Source organism: Amphiura filiformis, chromosome 12 (assembly GCF_039555335.1).
Source record: "Amphiura filiformis chromosome 12, Afil_fr2py, whole genome shotgun sequence".
Classification (NCBI taxonomy): Eukaryota; Metazoa; Echinodermata; class Ophiuroidea; order Amphilepidida; family Amphiuridae; genus Amphiura; species Amphiura filiformis.
In genome coordinates, this window is record NC_092639.1 from 64,125,719 (window position 1) to 64,147,882 (window position 22,164).

Below are 22,164 nucleotides of genomic sequence, written 5' to 3' on the forward strand. Positions count from 1 at the left end.
TCACAAAGTTGTGTTGCCGAGTTTGGATTTTAAAAAAATTTAGGTATTTTCTAGCTTAAAATCTAGCACCAATGAACCTACCTGGTGCATGGGCGGGGAAGATGGGGGGGGGGGTATTTAGGGCGCGAAAAAAATGTGCACATTTTCATGCTTGCTGCGCTTGCAACAGGTAGATATCTAGAAATCCATTTGAGGTATGGGTATGGAAATTGGGGATCCCAAAAATTGGCATGGGTAGGGGTGGGGCATTTTGCCAGGCCAAGGGGAGGGGGCCACAAAATTTTGGCAGTCCACGGGGGGGCAAGCGATTTTTGGCTGCCCGAGACGGGAGGCAAGCGATTTTTAGCGAGTCGCTTGGAAATTTTGGCTTATAATTAGTAGGCTAACACCGGTAGGCCTATTGCACAGCCTTTCGAGAAAGCAATTTTTGGCAAGCCGGGGGGGTAAATTTTGGCAGGTCGAAAGGGAGGAAGAACGACTTTACCTAGCACACATTAAAGGGGCATTTCGTGATCCACAGCCTCATACAACCCCATACGTCCTTTCTCACAATGAGATTTTATACCACTCATCCCGCTCTGGCCACATGTTTAGGCTATGTACAAACATTTTCATGCAGATCAATTCGTTAAGGGATCTAGAATGAGCGATTATTGCGTTTCGACAGTATGTTTTGTGGGACATGAGAGCACCTCAGACCTATCGAATTGCATTCTGAATACGAAGCATGTCTTTCTGATATCACATAATTTTCATTTTTGAAAATCACAATATAATACAAATTTTATGACAAATTATAAAAATTTGATATTTTTCAAATTTTGATATATAACAGTCCTCGAAGTAAATTATATAAATCTAATGATATATTCTTAAAGTGTACGTAGCTGGGAGGAAAAGCCGACGGTCAATTGAAAATTTGACCTTTCATATTGAAGATATGGATTTTTTTCTCAAAAAGACCTATTTTTTTTTTGTGGTGTTTTGGGAAAAAAATCCATATCTTCAATACGAAAGGTCAAAATTTTCAATTGATCGTCGGCTTTTCATCCCACCTACATACACTTTAGGTATAAATCATCAGATTTATAAAGTTTACTTCGAGTACTGTTATATATCAAAAATATCAATTTTTAATGATTTGTCATAAAATGTGTATTACATTGCGAATTTCAAAAAATCAAAATTATTTGATATCAGAAGGCCATTCTTCATATTCAGAATGCAATTCGATATGTCTGATGTGCTCTAATGTCCCAAAATAAATACTGTCCAAAGGTTCATACCCCAGCCCTTAAGCAATGGAAAATATTGCCAAATTTGAATTGAAGGCCTACTCCCCATTAAAAAACACACTAATTTTTGGGGATTAAAAAAAAAGTTCTGTCAAATGAAATTTGGACCATTAAGGGGGGTCAAAAAAGTTTTGGGTTCACGAAGAAGGGGGAGGGTTACAACATTTTTCACGAGAAAAAACATATTTTCCACCCCCCCACCAAAGTATTTATGAACACTCCCTTAGTTAAGTTCAAAGTACCATAAAAGTCAAATGTTAATATTTGGTCAATATTTGGAAATAGGGAATAACTATAGAATACCCATCTCGGGGTGCCTAACCCTAACCCACTAACCCTAACCCACTAACCCTAACCCAATGAGCCCTGGATGGGTGTGTGTTGGGAGGTGAGATGGGTATTCTATAGCTATGCCGGAAATAGTAGTAATTTTGGTTACCAGTGTGTAGTTATTTTTTGAGAAAAATGAAAATTAGTCACAAAATTTATCAGGGGGTGTAGTACCACCTTAATGTATTATTTATTTATTTATTTATTTATTTATTTATTTATTTATTTATTTATTTATTTATTTATTTATTATTTTATTTATTTTATTTATTTTATTTATTTTATTTATTTTATTTATTTTATTTATTTATTTTATTTTTTTATTTTATTTATTTATGTATTTATGTATTGGTTTATTTATTGGTTTATTTATTTATATATGTATTAATGTATTAATTATTTATTTATTTAATTTATTTTATTTTATTTATTTTATTTTATTTTTTTTTATTTTTATTTTTTTATTTATTTATTTACTTGGAGGCCCATTCAGTGATTTGCTCATCCGGACGATCGTAAAAATTATCAAAATTCATATTTTGGTACCATTGTCATTGTCATAGATGTGCTAACATAACCTTCTAGTACAATAGCTCAGCCGAAAGCCGTGTATAAAAACAAAATAAGACATTTTACACGAATCTACAATTTATATTCTGACAGTAAATAAATAATAATGCTAGGGTTAGGGTTAGTGGGTTAGGGTTAGTGGGTTAGCGTTAGGGTTAGGGTTAGGCACCCCGAGAGGGGTATTCTATAGTTATTCCCTATTTCCAAATATTGACCAAATATTAACATTTGACTTTCATGCTACTTTGAACACTAACCCTAACCCAATGAGCCCTGGATGGGTGTGTGTTGGGAGGTGAGATGGGTATTCTATAGCTATGCCGGAAATAGTAGTAATTTTGGTTACCAGTGTGTAGTTATTTTTTGAGAAAAATGAAAATTAGTCACAACATTTATCAGGGATTGTAGTACCACCTTATTGTATTTATTTATTTATTTATTTATTTATTTATTTATTTATTTATTTATTTATTTATTTATTTATTTATTTATTTATGTATTAATTATTTATTTATTTTATTTATTTTATTTATTTTATTTATTTATTTATTTATTTTTTTTTTTATTTATTTATTTACTTGGAGAAAGATGACTATCTTCGTGCAGAGTGCTCAATGCCCTCAAAGCAGAGCTAATAATACGGGTAGAACTTGTGGAACGAAAGTTGTCTACTGATCGCATTAGCGTGAAACTCACGAGTTTTCATTTGGCAAAATTGACAACAGTACAAAAAAATAACAAATAAGCAATCAAGTAACAAGAAACGACCAGCCAAGTCAATGTGCTTAATAACCCTTAAAGTTGGCTAAGTATTTCCAACTTATTTCCAATAGGGTCCATAAATGAAAAGGTGCCTCCAAAAGGTGATGAAAACAGAGCCACAAAAGAGGGGACAAAAGTGATGATGAAGATGAAGATTAAGATAAAGATGACGATGATGATGATGATGATGATGATGATGATGATGATGATGATGACGATGATGATTATGATGACGATGACGATGATGATGACGATGACGACGACGATGATCATGATCATGATGATGGTTTCAATTCAATTGGACCTTCATTTTGTAATTTTTTCAAATTTCCAACTTCCTCAGACACCCCCCCGTGATGTCGACCCTTAGCAGTCCTTACAGATAGCGGACCGGTGCGCCTTCTAATTTTTCGCAATTTCATTTTCTAATCTTTTTCATAACCCATTATCAAAATTAAATTTTAGCCTATACTAAAGATTTTGATTGCTTACACTTGTGCCAAGTCTTAGAATTTTGTGACTACAATTTTCCCTTAAATTGAAAAAAAAATATTATAATTTGAATTTGATTGCGCCGCTGTATTTAGTGCTGTATTTTTATAGAAGTAGTTCTTTTGATTTTCAGTGCTGTAGCAAAATTTAGCCACCAACCCTGATTCTGATTAAAATTTGCTTTATTTTTCTCATTTGTGTTTTATTTGTCATGCTCAGTATGGAGATGTGTTCAGCTTCACCATGGTAGGACAAACCTTCACCTATCTCATTGGTCCTGACGCAAGTGCTCTACTACTTAACAGTAAAAATGACCAACTCAATGCAGAAGAAGTGTATGCCAATATAACAGTGCCTGTGTTTGGTAAAGGAGTGGTGTTTGATGTACCAAATCCTGTAAGTCTATACATATTCTATTCTCCTTAGCGCAAAGGGGTGTCAGGAGAAATTTTAATAAACCCTTTGAAGCAAGTAATTGCCTCCAAAGAATCCGTCCAAATATGGTCGTTTCCAGAAAGATCCCATATTCTTGTATGCATGGATTTTGAAATAATGCATTAATATATAGTATCATTAAACATAAATTTGTAGAATTTAATAGAATACTGCCAGAACTCGCTTGATTTTACAACTTGCCATGTTATTGTCTGATTATCTGATACAAAATTAAGTAAGTTCCAGTATTAGATTAAATTCACTATAATATCAATAAACAGAATTGGCAAAATGAATTGATGCGTGTAACAAATGCAGTTGGTTTTCATTGTAAAGTCATTGAATTTTACAAATGTTTGAATAAATAATCAACAGAAAATCATCTCAAATTGTGTTGCAACCTAATAACCAAATACCTTAGATAAAGACATTATATAGTACTCTGGGTGATTGTGAAGCAAAATACATTGCCTATAGATCTGATTCTATTCTAAAAGTTCACATTTTATAAACTAAATGTATAATGAATGTAATGGAACGGTTCTCAATTATATTTGTTCGCGAGCCTTGGACATGTTGGAGGGCCAAACTCTAGTCAAAAATCTGTGTTCGATGCCCGAATAGACCTTGTTTTGCTCGGTTTACTGTATCTTTTAGAGCTGCGCAACAAGAGCCAACCACAATTAGTCAGAGGGCCGGGTTTGGCATGTGGGCTGCCTATTGAGAACCAATGCATCCATAACCATTTTGATGGACTGATGAAATTTGAATTTGTTTTGTTGATATCTAGTTGTTTTTAGAACAGAAGAAGATTTTGAAGACAGGAGTAACCAGCCGTCAATTTAGGAAACATGTTCCTCTTATCACAAAAGAAGCTCAGGAGTACTTCAAGAGATGGGGAGATAAGGGGGAGACAGGTAAGAACTATACATGATCTTGAATAAAGTATGTCTTTTGATGAAAGAGAAACTGACATGAAAACACTCTATAAAATATAAGTGCATGGGAAGATCATTCTATTGGTCGACTATAAACCGGTATATAGGAGTTTCAAAAGGTGAGAATCAATTTATTTTTTGCAAAGACCTTAAAATACCTTTGGAAAATTCCAGTTTGATTCTCCAAAATTTCATGCAACATGTTGATGTGATTGTTATCAATTTACACAAATAACAGTGAATTAGAAATCCTTTTGCATTACTAATAAATAGAGGACTACAAGTTGGATATATTTGGGGGAGGCCATACTAGCTGCAGCTTCCTCCTGTCACCATTTGTGTAGCTTTCAACAGCATTGCAGTCAATCATTCTGCACTCTCTCTTGCATGTGTTTGCACTTCCCATTCAAACAACTCTATGTTCTGGCAATAGTTGCTGAGAGGGGTTGATTTAAATGTGCTTTCCCTCATTTTCCTGCAGATCTGTGTGTTGCCGTGTCTCAGCTGCTTGTCCTGACTACTAGCAGCTGTTTACATGGTAAGTAAAGATTTTAATCTACCACTTGTAAGGTAACTTTTATGTTATTGTGGTTTTCCATAGTGACAAATACAAGATAAAACCGTCCCTGTATAATCTTGACCCAATTATGCGAGGTGCCAATCACAGACAGTGATATTGGTAAAAATAGCTTTACACTGCAAACAATTTGATGCCCTGAACAGTCTGTATAATACAAAGGGATGGTTTGCACTAATCTGACATTCATCATTATGGAGCAAAAAACAATGAAATGCACAACAAAACTGCTAGAAATGTAAGGCACAACATCTTTTTTGGTCCTATAGTGCTATCGGTGCCCGATGAGGTACCGATGGCACTTTTTATAGTACCCTGAACATTTGTTAAGTGCATTCGTTTTTATTTAAATGAAAAACAGTAACACTATGCAACGTTTAGTTACCAGTGTACTTCGGTTATATCTATATACCTCTGTAGATAAATATCATCAAATTTAACTATTAATTGAGTTGCAACATTATTACACATTTTGCAATTCCGAATTTGTAATATGTTATCAAAAACAATATTCAACGACGGAAACGTTTACAATAATCACAACGTTGAACAAAATATACAATTTTGCTGCACAGCAGTTTCATGTTGTTCCACCTTCGCATTCAAATCATTCAAATGTATAGAAAGACCACTCGCTATGTACCTTCTTTTCATTTATATTCTTGTACATTATTCGAGCTGATAATTTGTTTTAAATTGTAAAAAAAACTGTGTGTCTGTGTTTTCCAGTCAATTGTTTTGGAAAAAAGGGTATGGAGTTCACTAGAGGAATTTTTGGATGAGAAAACGGACATTTTGATGAGAAACGGCCAAAATGGAAAGAATTTAAATTTTCTCATTCTTTTGGAGGAGAAACTTCCTGGTGTGTGTGTGTTAATCATTATTGTCTTATTAAAACTGGTGAGAATTGCTAATCCCCACTTAGCTCAAAATAAACATTATTTTCTCATCCAAAAGAATGAGAAAATTAAATTCTATCCATTTTGGCCGTTTCTCACCAAAATGTCCGTTTTCTCATCCAAAACTTCGTCTAGTGGTTGTGTATGCATGTTTGTTGATATTGGATAAGGCGTGCGCTAGACTGTAGTTAGGATGTGGTTGCAAGGGGTGTGTGGAGTGTGGTTATGGGTGTGTGTGGTATGTAAGGGTGTGATGGTGTTGCGGTGTATTTAGTTTGTGTATAGGTGTTTGTAGTACGAGTGTGAATTGGCAAATGTGTAACTGGAAGTAAGGTATACATACTGCTATAAGGAATGTTATTACTATTATTATGGGTTTTTTATTTCAACGTCTTGCTTTTTTATGCTTTTATAATTTTGTTACTATCGTTTTAATAATTGTGTGTGGGTTTTTGTTTTGTTTTGTTTTGTTGTTATATGGCTTAGAATGTGAATGATATTTGTTTATATGGATATTCTGCCTTTGCTGATTCACAAGTTGAAATTTAAAAATGTTAAGTACCTGAGAAATGTAGATGCAATATTTAACATTTCAGTTTACAAGAAAGATTACTTCTTTTTAAATGATGTGCCATCTAGGTAAAGAGATCCGTTCAATGTTGGATGAAAGAGTGGCACAGCTCTATGCAGACCTAGAGAGTGGATTCAACACTCTGGGATGGCTCTTCCCACCTTGGGTCCCTTTCCCCAGTTTCCTTACGCGAGACCGAGCTCATCGTGAATTAAAGAAAATATTTTACAAGGTAAGCTTGTTTTGCTACAATATATGTTGAATGAGTGTTATAGACATTAACTGAATTTTATTCAATGCTTGGTACGTTGCAAAACACAACAAGAACCTTAATGAGCGTTATAGACATTAACTGAATTTTATTCAATCCTTGGTACGTTGCAAAACACAACAAGAACCTTAATGAGCGTTATAGACATTAACTGAATTTTATTCAATCCTTGGTACATTGCAAAACACAACAAGAACCTTAATGAGTGTTATAGACATTAACTGAATTTTATTCAATCCTTGGTACGTTGCAAAACACAACAAGAACCTTAATGAGCGTTATAGACATTAACTGAATTTTATTCAATCCTTGGTACGTTGCAAAACACAACAAGAACCTTAATGAGCGTTATAGACATTAACTGAATTTTATTCAATCCTTGGTACGTTGCAAAGCACAACAAGAACCTTGTTTGTAGAAATGAATGAAATAATTTTTAACAGAAGCAGCTTGGTTTTTAGATCATGATCTTGTGTGTTGTAGTTGAACCTTTGAGCAAAAACAAGGCTAACACCCATAAATGCCACAAATTCCCACACTCAGGTTGCATCCACTGGATCAAGTATAGGGGCACTGAGATTCACCTGCCCAAACCAACCTTGCAGAGTTAGGGTGAAGAATATACACGAATCCAATTTCACGCATTCCTACACCTCAATGGCAGCCATAGCTGGTTCCCCGTCGGCTCCATCTCACCAAAAATGTGAAATGATGCGCCTTGGAGGGTATCTCAAACTGCATTCTATCACCCGTGTTACACGTAGACAAAAGAATGATGACAGTTTATAACACAAAAGAATCTAACAGTTTGGTGCTGCGGGGACCCAGTAATGGCCGACTAAATCCTGACCATGACTTGGCTCGTTGGATTCGTCTATTGGGGAATCCATTGTTCTGTTATTTTAATTGTCAATGGTGTACTGACTGGGAGGGACTAATTTCCCCCAGCACAATATACTAAGACAAACTTGACCCAAAAATGATGCGCATAGACCAAAAGTAACTCATTTTTTTTTGCATTAAATTTGCAGTGTTCACATGCTTTGCACGCATTTGTCCCAGTAAAATAATTCTTGAAGTGGGTGGACTATTTTTTCTTTTCTGTAGGCCATAAAACAAAGAAGAGAGTCTCAAGAAGAAGAAGAAGAGGATGATATGCTGCAAGTTTTGATTGATACTAAGTATAAGTATGTACTTTTACCTGGTGGTGCTTAGGATGGGGTATATATATAAAGTGTTTAGTGTGCATTTAGATACAAATTCAAAGTGTGATAACGTATAAACCAAATGGAAGGTGTTGATTTTATTTTGGATTTATGATGTGTAGGAGAATAAGTTTCAAAATGGAAATATTTTCCTGGAAAGGCGCTTCTCTTCCTTTGATTTCTGCTTGTGGCAGATCCTCTTTGATCATGTTGATGTCGATTGGCACTGGCGCCCCCGAGAACAAGCAGTACAGGACAGATGACACTGTTGCAATTAACCTGGAAAGACCCAATGAAGTTGGAAATTGCTGTAACAACCTTAGATGTGTCCTCATCACTTTGACTGATGCTTGATGGCCGCAAGCCCTTGTGTGATGTCGAGTGTTGTCCATATCTGCTAGTAGTAGGCATGTCCACTAAAAATTGACGACATTTAAATTGATTCAGACCTAACTTATTGGCTGGGAATTCATGAAAGAAACATTTTGGCGTTTAAATAATTTTAATCGGACGTTTCATTCCAGAGATATGGCCTTTCGAGTATCACGGTTTTATATAGGGCTGCTAGAAAATGTTAAAAAGTGTAAGTCCAAAAAGGAATACTAACAGAAAGTGCAATATTAAGGTGCTTTTTCTTAATGTATTTATGAACTAGCGTTATCTGGAACATTATATTTGCTTATAACAATATGAAATAAGATCATCATGAAAATTTAAGCGATTTTGTTGGCATACAACAAAAAATATAAGACCTCAAAACCCATGGTTTGTTTGGTGGAACCTCAAGTATGACCATAGATGGCTGGCATGGAAAATATCTCCATAGAGGAGCTGAACAATAAGTGCATTATTTCAAATGAATAGCGGTAGTCTGAAACATTGTTCAATGTTTTTAGGTCAGCACATTTTATCTTCAAATATGATTATATTTCATAAGTTTGGTAACATTAATCACTACCAATTTTGAGAAATTTGCTCCAACTCAAAGGTTATTTTTACTACATTGAGCAATATACTGTGTGTGCATGGAAGCCATGATGGGTAGAATATCTAAAATGCACATGGTCGTCAGAAGTGCATAATTTGAGATGGGTTTTGGAAGGCTTAAACATTCTTTAATTTCTTAACATCCTGCACATTTTGCCTTCAAAAAATAGTTTTATGAGTATGTAAGTTGCCTGTCTGAATCAATCCAAATTTTGAGATAATTGCGTTTCAAGACCTGATGCACAGAATGGTGTCACTTCAACCTGTTGTAGTTCTCATCTCATTAAATTTTTCTTTAAAAAAAGATGATCTCTTGATAAAGGAAGGTCATCTCTATTTACTGACCAATCAGGAAAGAGTTTGGTTAATGTTATCTGGTGATCAGGAATTTCTTGAAACAACTTGTTTTAGGTCTAAATTGGGCCAATGCAAGTACTGCATACCATGGGACTTCCTGCATTGATTTGTGTCTGCATTGACAATACATGGGTGAGTGCATACAACAGTTAATGGGAAACCGTTCTAGTAGCACATGTATTGACAGCGGGCATCCCTACTAGTAGTTCTATTGTCCCTTGAACATAACTAACCCTTGCATGCCTTGTCATACATCATCTGTAATACGTTGATTGACTTCTGCTGAATTCCACCATGTGAATTTGCATGTCGGTTGATGGTTTGCTCGTTAGTAAAATCGACAGCATTTCTGGAGGAGGTGACATCAATTCTGCTTACACTACATCACCGTTTACCTTAAAGGCCACTATAAATATCTGGAAAACACATTAAGTTGGGAGCTGTACAAAGTTTGGTGATATAGAGGTGAACATTGACTTGATTATATTTTAAGCCTTAATTGGGTTGTCCTTGAAAGTTTTCCTGGTCAACTGGATCCCCCTTTAAGAGAGGGTGTGTATGGGGACGGTTATGAAGAGAGTGTGAATAGTACACTGTTGTGTATCTAGCGTAATTGGGGTGATCATAAGCTAATAATAGACTGCACATTCGTTGTACGCATGCTAAATGAAGATCTAGATTATTTAGCTTTGTTGCTCTTTGAAACTGCAAAATCAGGTGCACTCTATCTACCCATAAATTGTAGCCAGTATTGTGACATGTTGCCTTGATCACCGTGACGTATGCTTTCCTTGAATGCAAGGATATTAGACTTGTCATGCATGGTTTTCATCGACAGTGTCTTTTCAAAGATTGTCAGCTATGCGGTTCAGTATCCTTTTAGCCTCTCCATGCCATGCATCTCCATGTATAAATGCTTCATACTTCTTAACAAGAGGTAGGCGTTCCAATGTTCAGTTGCAGTGCTTTCATGTGACAACTCTTTCGATGGAGCCACTAGCACATATTCCTGACTCAACCAGGATTTCTTCATATCTGCTGCCTCGGATGGTTTTACCTAAGGGCTGTGCAATAATTATGAGCCCCATTTCGGGGGGCGTAAAATTTCCAAACGGCTCGCCAAAATCGCCCCCCCCTCTCGGCCCGCCAAAAATCGCTTGCCTCTCGGCCTGCCAAAAAATCTTTGCCCCCCCCCCCTTTTTCAACATGCCAAATTTTTGGGATCGCAATTTGCAAACTTTAAATGATCTAGATGTATGTTGCGAGCGCAGCGAGCAGGAGAATTTGCATTATTTAAGCGTTTCCGTACTGTTTTCCTAAGACTTTTTAGAGCGTTTTATTAAAAAGGCGCCCCATGAATGTGTGCCAAAAATCGCTTGCCCCCCTCTCGGTTTGCGAAAAATTGCTTGCCCCCCGCCCTTTCGGCTCGCCCAAAATTTCTTGCCCCCCCAATTTTACCCTCCCCCAGGGCTCATAATTATTGCACAGCCCCTAAGGCACCCATATAGGTGCAGACCAGATGAAAACCACCCATCATGACAATTGTATCCAATGGCGTAGATTTCTTATTGACATGGAAGGGGGGTGGTGGGGTTGGAGAATATTTCTTGAAGTATAGTGAATCCAGCACCTTTTGGCGACAGATTAAGTTAAGGGGTACTACACCGTGTGGTAAATTGTGACTATTTTTGCATTTTCTCAAAAATAATAACACACTGGTAACAAAAGTTATGTATATTATTGGGGCAAGGAAAACAATTACTACACTGAAATTTCAGTGACTCAAGACAAGCGGTTCAGTATATATGATAGGAAATGAGGTACATCCTAGCGGTACCTCATTTCCTATCATAAATAACGAACCGCTTGTCTTGGGTCACTGAAATTGCAGTGTAGTAATTGGATTCCTTGCCCCTATAATGTACATATCTTACTTATCACCAATGTGCTATAATTTTTGAGAAAAATGCAAAAATAGGCACAAAATTGGCCAGGGTGTAGTACCCTTAATGGTACAAATGCACGCGTAGCGCTCGAAAAATTTTGCCATATTGAAGGTAAATTGATGAAACATAGTGCCAAATTGAAATAAATTGTGAAAAAATGGTCACTTTTGAGTGGCCAAATATGTGGTTAATTTGGTCAGAAACCCACATACAGGCATACAGGCGTCAACATTGGGGGGATGATTGTATGGACCACCTCTATCAAAACGTTGGGGGATTTATCCAACATCCACCCCCCCTCCCCCGGATCTACGCATATGATTGTATCCTTAAATATCTGTGACTTCTCCCACATAGCAAATACCTTCTTAGCAACAGCCAGGTCAAATATCACTATTGTGTAGGGCTGTCCAACTTCCCTTCACTAGTAGAAAAATTGTAAAATTCTTTCAAAACGATGAGAATTGGACAAAAGTATGAGAATTGTAAATTTTCTCATTTCTATGAAACTTTCTCATCCAAATGAATGAGAAATACTAATTAGCGTGTCAACTACCTGTCACATTGTTTTAAATGAGGAAATTTAAGTTTCAACCGTCATCCTGACGTTCTGTACAATCAAGTGCAAATTTGCTGTGGCACATCCACGGTTCAATGACCCCCCCCCCCGCCCCCTTATTCAATGTTGTATACCAAACACCGGATTTTTTTAATGTACTATATCATGTATATATTTGCTCTAACATTGGTTGGTGAGGGAGGGAGGGGATTCAAAATAGGCTGGAAATTATACAAATAAAATATCCTATGGCGAACTTCATATGGACAGTTTTATTGAACCGAGGGTGCGAAATATGCAAATGCAGTTATTAGGCCTATGAATTTCTATAATAATAATATAAAAACCAAAATTGAACATGTTGAAGAAAACCCAAGCATTGATACATGGAAATAGAAATCAATCAATCAAGATTTATTCATTTAATATTTCATATAAAGACATTTTAATAATTATGCAATGCAAAAGAAGTGTGAATTGGCAATGTGAAGAAAGAAAGAAAGACGGACAGACAGACAGACAGACAGAAAGACGGACAGAAAGACAGACAGAAAGACAGACAGAAAGACAGACGGAAAGACAGAAAGACGGAAAGAAAGAAAAAAAAAAAAAGAAAGAAAGAAAGAAAAAGACAGACAGACAGACAGAAAGACAGAAAGAAAGACAGAAAGAAAGAAAGACAGAAAGAAAGAAAGACAGAAAGAAAGAAAGACAGAAAGAAACCTTCCAATCCACTCATAGATATTTGGTATAAATATATGCCGATAATGCAGTTGTATACATTGAGTAAATAAGTTGAGATAAAAAAGTTTTTAAACATATCTTATAGAAGAGAAGAGGAAAAGTAATAATACTAAAAAATAGCACTACAGAAGATTCGAACCCATGACCCTCAATATAGCCTATAGTTCACAAGTCAGATCCTCTACCGCTGCACCACGAGGAACTCTATGAACATTTAATCGATTTGTAATGTATATTAAGTTATTCAATGTACGTATGGCCCGTGGCGTGGTAGAAAACTGAACTGAAACGTCTCAAATAGACAGAATTGTATCGGTTTACTACGAATATATTTCTTGACAATGTATTTAGGGTTAAGAAAATAAACTTGGAATTTTGATTCGTGCACTTTCCTCACGGTGGACAAAATTTAAATAAAGAAAATTACATCAATTTCTTTCAACACTGTTTGTGTCCATCGTTAGGCCATCAACCTGTTATACTTATTATAGACAACTCTGCACGACTGACAACGACCCTACTACAGTGCAGTGGTTTCGTTAATGCCTTGCGATCACGAGGTCTAGAGTTCGAGTCCAATTGTCGCCGATTTTTTTTCCTTTAAAATTCTGTTCATTATCCCTTTTAAAATCTCAGATGACACCTACGACGGCCCAGTTTATCGATTTCAATTTGTTTAAAAAAATTATCATCAATAACGAAATCTGAGATTATAAATTAAAATTAGCAAAGTCTCAAGATACTGGTTATGGCTTCCTTAGATTTTACATTCACCTATTTGGACACAAATAACGCAATGTAGGTGTTTTACATCAAAACATAGTAATCATAACAATTCCTTATGAGAAAATTGAAACTCACATTAATTTCAGTGTCAAACGACCATCTGTGACGGGTTGTTCACAGGTGAATTAGTATTTCTCATTCATTTGGATGAGAAAATTTCAATTCTCTTAGTTTTGTCCAATTCTCCAAAAGTGTTATATGCTCACGGAATCGCTGCCTGGGGCAGCGTAATCCGTGTAGTTACCGGTCCGTGATCGTGTGCTTGACATGCGGGGGTCCAAGGTTCGAATCCGGGGGTGCCAAGTGACTTTTTTCGTCATCTTCTCTCCTTTTTCGTTTCTTTAACTTCCGATAGCAAAAAGCAGGGTTGTGTGTTACGGTTAATATTCAGTATGAGACCATGGTAAATCGTAAAATCTGTGTGATTCAATGGGACGATTTACCATCTCACTTTACCAGCGTGGTATTGATACTGCACATGCACAGACGAAATGCAATAGAATCGTTACGTTCACGCGGGATATTTAATTGACCATCCCCCTAATGATACAATTAGGTTGCGAGTAAGTGGGGGGATGAGGCTGTTGATCACGAAGTGCCTATTAACTGCTATTGTGTTATTCCATCATGGCAGGATAAGAAAGAAACATTCAAATGTTTTATTCGGAAGTTCTATCTTAATTTTGCATTTCTAATAGAAATGGCAAGCACCTTACTGATGAGGAGATAGCCGGTTTGTGTATAGCACTACTGATGGCAGGACAGAGTACAACAACTACTACCAGTTCCTGGTTAGGATTCTTTCTAGCACAAAATAAACAAGTACAGGTGAGAATACAGCAAGCCAAAAAATTAAGGTACCAGTTCGGTTCACCCCCTGTATATCCTAAACAAAGGCAGATATGTAATATTTAAGACCTCATTCGTTGAAATTGTTTAAGAAATAAAGATTGTTCGCAAACAAGATAACTAGCGCTGTACTTTCATTGATTAGCACGAAAAACTAGCGTCGTGCTTTCATTGATTAGAACACAAATGTGCAACTTTTTATTTCGTATCTTCATCAGGTTTTGGACTACCGTTTCTTTAATTCTCAACCAATTTCAACAAATAAGGTCTTAAATCAGAGCTAAAGAGTACAGGCATCGGCTGCTTGTTTTAATTTTGACACATTTGTCTTTATGTAGTATATACAGGGGTGAACACAAGTGGTACCTTAATTTTTTGGCTTACTGTATGTTATTGGTTCAACGGTATGAAGAGGTCAGAATCAAGTCTGATTTTGTAAACTCTGTTTTTTATTATTTTTCTAGTTACTATACCTTTTTTAAGCCAACTTGTGAAATAGCGTCTATTATGGATCATAGTATTTTCAACAACTCCTCCTATACCTTTGTACAGGAACCAACCGTTGTTAATCCGTGATGAATCCACACTTTTACTATAGCGTATACGCGAACGCGAGCGAGACTACGCGTTACGCGAGAGCGGGTAAATTCGTCATGTTTGGAACCTGTGTGCGTATGCAAGCTTTACAAATTAAATTCATTATTTTTCAGCGGCTAAACATTGCAGTTTTATTCTGTAGTTTTATCCCAGTTTTATTGCTGATTTTAACAGAAAAATCATCGAAGTTTTTGTAAGGCTGAGTGGCAATGATTAACTGACATTCCTCATGAAATAATACGATCTTTAGCTTCTTTTCGTTGTTGAAAGGGATTCAATCATGTTTCACCGTTGTTCATCACCGTTTAACAACTCGCGTCCGGCGCGTCTGCGTGGTTTACAACGGTAAAACATGATTGAATCCCTAAATGAATGGAGTGACTTGGATTTTTTGTGTGTGATTGATATGTTTTTAAGGTTCACATTTCACCAGGGCTGAATTTACCACATGGCCAGTTGGGCCCAAGATCCAGGGGTCCCAAATTTGGGAGGATAAGAAAAAAGAAATATTAAAGTAAAGTGGGAAAATTTAGTGAAGCATTGTTTTGGAATGACAAATAGGTTACAGAGTTTTGGATGTAAAACATGGATCCGGATAATGAGTACTTTGATTGGGTCACACATATACAGCCATATGTTCAGAATTCTTACTCATTTTCTTCGACAAATCTTCATGTTCAGATGAAAAATTTGCAATATTTTGGTGTAATTTATTTTTAAGCACTGTGTTGTGTTTATGTTTCAGGAAAGCTGTTATGAAGAGCAACAGCGCATCTGTGGGGCAGACCCAGAGTACATTCCAGATTATGATGAGGTAACAGTCTAATAATTTGCTTTAAAAGTTACCTTTTTCAGAGTCTTTGCAGTGACGTAGCTTGCGACACAATCACGGCGTCTTCTTACAATCCTCCGGTCACATGGTCATATTCAATTGAATGAAGATACCGTGATGGCGTCGCAGGATAAGTCGCTGCTAATACCAAGACTCTGAAAAAGTAATAATAATTATATACTGCGCCCAAAAAAGTATCTTTACACTTGGAAAAATAAACACAATTTCAAAACAGAACCATATTGGAATAAATTTGTTTATTTAAAGGGGGGTAACCCTATTGGTTTTGGATATGGATTGTCTTTAAAATTACATAATAATATCAAATATTGCCCCTTTATGCTGCTTTGTGAGAAAACGAGAGCATTTTCAGCGTAAATGTGAATAAATAGCCAAATTTGCAATCCAATACCTTGGTATACGTGAATTGCATTATGGGCAGGCAAGCAACAACAACAATTCCCGTTCGTATGACGACAATGCTGTACAATGCCCGGCCCGTATTGAACGGAAAATATTTGTTTTTTTCGTTCCGTTTCAGAAAAAAAGGAAACAAAATATATTTCCCCTTGCAATATGTACATTTCAAATGAATATAAAAAAGTTTGGGTTAAAAATGGAGAGGAAAAAAACTTCCGAAACCGGGTTTTGAACCGGGTATCTTTCGGGTAATACACAACGCGCTAGTCGATTGAGCTAAATCGCCCACCTCGTCTATCTTGGAATTGTATAAGTATATACGGCGTACCGTCTCCTCAGCAGTTAGTGTGGTTCGCTTTTTTTCACAGAATGTGTATGACGCGAAACCAAAGTAGCTGTTGAGGAGACTGATGATTCGCAATAATTCCGTCCCACAATTCCGACGAAGTTTTAGTATTTACAAACTGGTAACCTGTAAAAACCGCTGTGATTCATGATTTCTCCGGAAATACATCGACTTGGAGCGTCAAATTTCAGGATAGTAATGAGAAAAATAGTATCTATCATACTAAAACCTCATCAACAATGAAAAATATCGGGGGGATGATGCTGTCGATCGGGTCACGGACCTTTAATAGATGCACTATCAAATCCGTCACATTATGACACCTCGTTGAATCCAATGTGACTTCAAGAAGCAAAGTTACAAGCATTTGATTAGACGTAGGTCCAGTTTTAAAGGTGACAAACTGGCTTATTCAAAACTCCACGGACTAAACATCTGGTTTGAGAGTGGTGAATGGCTAATTTATGCGTGCCTTTAATTTAAAACAAAAGGAACAAAAGAAAACTGAAACAAAAGAACTGAGAAGTAAAATGAAAGTTATGAAAAGTACAGAGACGTAAAAGCTGAAATAAAAACTGCTTTAGATAAAGCTTCATTGAAGAAACAGTGTTGTCTCTTTGTTGTGTTTGTTGGAATCTTTTTGCGCTTTGTATAGACCAGTTTGTCACTTTTAAAATTAATGGGACGTTCGTCTATTCAATTGCTTGTAACTTTACTTCTTGTGGTCACATTGGATTCAAATAAATTTACCCAATTTAGTTTAGTTTTGAAATTTTTTGAAATTTAGTTTTGAGATTTTTCTTCCAAGTGTAAGGATACTTTTTGGCGCAGTATACAATATAATGCAAGTGTAGGGATCAGGATATTTGGCTTCAATATTTTGTACATTTCCGTTGTGCTTTGCATTACAGACAAGAGACAGACTGTAGTAAAGATTTGACTGAGCCTTACATAAATGACATCAAGTACAAATATTTCATGTTGATTAAAGACTAGAGACACTAAAGTAAGGGACGCACCATTAGATATTATGGTGGGGGCTATGGAGTTTTTTGAAGAGTGAGAGAAAAACAAAATTGCTTCACTGATGCGTTAAAATGATTTCCCTACCCAACTCTGTATAAGGTATACATGAAAATTGCAAAAAGACAACTTCCCCACTTCGGCGGGGAAAAAATGCCGCCAAAGGCAGCGAAAAAGAATCTGCTTGACCCTTACCACCCCCCCCCCCCGATAATATCTAATAGTGCGTCCCGGAATATTTTACCTGATCCTACATAAATATCTCCTGTTTATTACAGACCATGCAGATGACCTATTTAGACCGTTGTGTGAAGGAAGCCCTACGTCTCCGTGCACCTATTCCGACTATGTTAAGATTGGCTAAAGTGCCACTGGTAAGTGTGCGTATAAGCCCTTTCGCAATTCCAGAATCATGATGCATCATGGGTATTATTTGCCGATAAAATTGGAGATGAAGACGAGGAGGCTGCAGTACGTTTGCAATGGTGGCGAACTTTGCACTTCCTTCAAAAAGATAATTTTGTAAAACATTTTTTATTCATTCCTATGTTAATATTTCCTGTGAAATTCAAATATATTGTGAAGGAGTGAAGACCAAACTGTCAGCGAAATTCCAGTACAAAACGTTTTTATGCAAACGTCAAAGTTCACCCCATTGAAAATGTACAGTAGCCTCATCGTTTTTATCTCCAATTTTATCGGCAAATATTACCCATGATGCACCATGATCTGGAATTGCCAAAGGGCTTATTCAAACCAAACAATTTAGTGCCGCTGCGGACTTTTTAGTGGATGTAGAATATTCTATGTAACACGTCTTTGTTATTTAATCTATTACCATTCTAAAACTTCCAACGAATGTTTGATGACGTAAAATCATTACATGTTATCGATTTTAAGCATCAAGCATTCGTTAGAAATTTGTACTACTGGAAATAGATTAAATAACGAAGACATATGTTACATCGATATTCTACGTCGAATACTCATAGTCTGTAGCAGCCCTTATATAGGCCACCAATAGTGACTCACTATATTGTATTGCCACTCATGGGGACCAAATCACCTCTGCCATTTTTCAGAGCAGTATGATGGCACATAGCTTGTTATCAGTAATGTCCCATTCCAGCAAAAACAAAAGGAACGACTTTGAAAATCAAAAAGTGCTTTAGTAAGACAGTTTGTCAATCAGCAGAGATAAATGACACCCCAACACAATTCTGACCATCAGCATTGCAGTACAAATGTACATGAACAATCTCGATTTGGACCAATATGCATGTTTGGCAATGAAGCCCCACCCGACTTTAACATGTAACGGGACAGTAGGTTGATTAACAGCATGGTTTGATCTAGTCGATACAAAAGTGTGACAAAAGCCCAATCACTATTCTAACTTCCGGTTTTGGAGAGCAGTTTTGGGACACTTTGACCTCTGACATATCGGGAAAATTGATGTAATTATTATTAATTTTCTTATTATTGTTATAATTGTGATCATTAAAAATACCAAATAATTAATTTATAAAATACTAATATTTTTTATATTTGTTTTAAATATTGTAAAATATTTTAGATTATATTTTGTACGTACAAAAAACCAATATTTCTGAATTTTCTGAAAGGTCAAAGGACAAAGTGTCCCAAAACTGCAAAAACTGTCCTACAATGCATTGCAAACTTCCAATGCCGATTGGGCCTATACACTCATCCTTTCTCTTTTCCATTCTAAAAATCTACATGTATTATAGGCATCTAATAGTGTCAAGAGCTTGCTTATAATATTGATACCTCTACACGTAGTTAGTTGCTGTATTGTTATTCTCATGTATGACAACATAGTGATTATTCTCATAAAGCATGCTAAAAATATTGACCTGTACATGACCAGTTACCTTCATCTTTGTTTTTAGAGCTACAGAGGCTACACCATTCCACCAGGACACACAGTATGTGTGTCACCAATTGTTAACCAGTGCCTTGATGAGAACTGGTCACCAGACCCAAATGCTTTCAATCCAGATAGGTAAGATTGTGTTTGTGGGGTGTAATTAGGAGGAACAGTGGCTCGTAATCATAGGGTTGCGAGTTCAAACCGCGGCGGTGGTACTAGCGTTTTGTGCCTTTAAGTCAAGACTCCTAACCTCTAGTGTCTCTATCCATCTAGGTGTATTAGTATACAAATATTAACTGCATGTCTATCAGTTCAGCAGAGTTTCCTTTTTTGGAAACATTCTATTTAAGGAAGTTTTTCCCACAATGCACTGCCCTGGATTTTAGTAGTCCTATTTGGAAAGACAATGTTTTGGGTAAGGAAGTGTGTTTAAGTTGATAGCTTTTACTGACAGCAAATATGGTTGTATTTAGATAATGTTGATGTGTTCTTTGGCTTTATTTTATAATCTTTCATGGAGAGCTTGACAAAATGTTCCCAATAAATATTACTATATTACGTAATAATATACGGACACGACATTACAAATACGATCGTGCCAACAACCATAATAAGACTAGATAGTTAATATAAATATGCAACTTTCTATCAGAGCAAATAAATTTCTGTCGTGCAATTTTTAAGTAATATTAGTGTTTTAATTAATTTAGTCCTGTACACTGAACCATGTAACAAAACTGCCCCCCCAATAAAATCGCTTAATAATTTCATGATAATTAAAATATAGAATTATAGAATAAAATATAGAATTATGCTTATATATAGCTATGTTTGCAATATTTGTCGATAATCTGTTTAGGGGTAACGAAATAAAATAAGTTCTTTAAAATGCCCGCCTTCCAGAATGTTTCCAGAAAAGGAAACTCTGCCGAACTGTCTGTGATGAGTGTGCTGGTCGAAGTAAAACCACGAGGTGAAAGATGGGTTGTTCAATTCCTTAATGGAACAATACATCTTCCACCGATTGATTATATTCCATTTCACAAATTTAAGACAATAGTTGTTTTATAGCACTATACATAAGTTAATTAAAACAGTGGCGTAACTAGGGTTGGTAGCGCCCGGGGCAAGAAACAAAATTGGCGCCCTACCCCCCCCGAGAATATCTTACACAGTGATATCGTAGGCAGTGGCGTAGCTAGGGGTTGTGGCGCCCAGGGCTAAGGTTACATAATGCCCCCCAACCCATTCTTGAATCAATCGTGGGCATCGCGCAAGAAATATTGGACAAATAAAGCCTACCACTAATTAATTTTGAATACTAGAAGTTGAATATCGGTCTTAAGATGTTCTTTCAATTGATTTTGTGCTGACAATTTTGACTTTCATCGCTTGGAGGGACACAGAATCGATGCTGAATTGGTCAATTTAGCGCCCCCTAATGGTGGCGCCCGGGGAACGTTGCCCCCTGCCCGCCCCCCTGCCCCCCCCCCCCCCAGTTACGCCACTGGGAAGGAAATACCTTCTGTCATCAGCACTTCACATTTTGGGGGTACATTTTGGAGAAAGAGAGGTGGGTACTCCAAGATTTTTCCTTACACCTCCAATCCAGACAATATGTAATAGCATGCAGTGCGGGGTATTTATTTTTGCGGGCCCCTTTTATCATGTTCATTCCTACATGAACCGGTTTACTGCGTTTGAGTACTTTTGTTTTTATTATTTTGTTTGATCAACTATTATATTTAATTTAAACATGATTTAAGACATGTTCATGGTACATGAATCTATCATGTATTTAAGTTATAATTTTCTTTTCAGTGTAATTAGCCAGAGTTTTGTCAGTGCAACGAGATTGTGTATTTCCAGTTCACATGCGCTTGAGTACTTTATTGTGCCTTTGCAGTTTATTTTGCTGAAAGTACTGTTTACATTTATCATAACGATATTCCAAATTAGAGTAAATGCCTTTGTTTCACTTGTTCTATCATGCATTTCATTGCATTTTCCATTTGCATGTATTTGGCACCCTGTTATTTTTTTCTTCTATGTTAACATAGGATATGTCATTGATGGTGACAGCTGGTTGGTTGGACTCGGCAATTTTGTTGTCTACCAACCTGCTGCCATGTCAAATAAATGCCATATACCTGTATCAAGGGGTTACAGAGCTAGAGGCCTTTGGGCCTCAATTGTAATTCCTTCACTCATCGTTGTATTATGCATTTCCATAGTTTATTATATATGTATTATTCCTTCTATCTTTATAATGTATTATTCTTATGTATTATTCTTATATCATATAATGAGTGAAAAGATAATAATAAATCTATCTATAAGGTGCACGCAAAAAGAAATAGAGTGCACTGCATGCTAAGTCTTAAAAGCTGACTCCTATATTGTAACTTCATAAGTTGAAGATGAATAACTGTTTGCAAAGAGGGCAAGTAAAATAACAAGTTAAGCAAGTGGATTACTA

The 22,164-nt window shown here is 36.3% G+C and overlaps 1 protein-coding gene across 1 annotated transcript in view; it reads left to right on the forward strand.

Moving 5' to 3' along the window:
- The window catches only part of LOC140166569 (lanosterol 14-alpha demethylase-like), a 36,716-nt gene that overhangs the window by 13,532 nt on the left and 1,020 nt on the right, over nt 1-22,164 (forward strand). Inside the window, exons 3-11 of the mRNA XM_072190065.1 lie at nt 3,669-3,845; nt 4,675-4,801; nt 5,304-5,360; nt 6,938-7,101; nt 8,248-8,327; nt 14,423-14,552; nt 15,916-15,984; nt 18,070-18,165; nt 19,705-19,817. Coding sequence (XP_072046166.1) covers nt 3,669-3,845; nt 4,675-4,801; nt 5,304-5,360; nt 6,938-7,101; nt 8,248-8,327; nt 14,423-14,552; nt 15,916-15,984; nt 18,070-18,165; nt 19,705-19,817 — 1,013 coding nt within the window. The remainder of the gene's footprint in view (nt 1-3,668; nt 3,846-4,674; nt 4,802-5,303; nt 5,361-6,937; nt 7,102-8,247; nt 8,328-14,422; nt 14,553-15,915; nt 15,985-18,069; nt 18,166-19,704; nt 19,818-22,164) is intronic.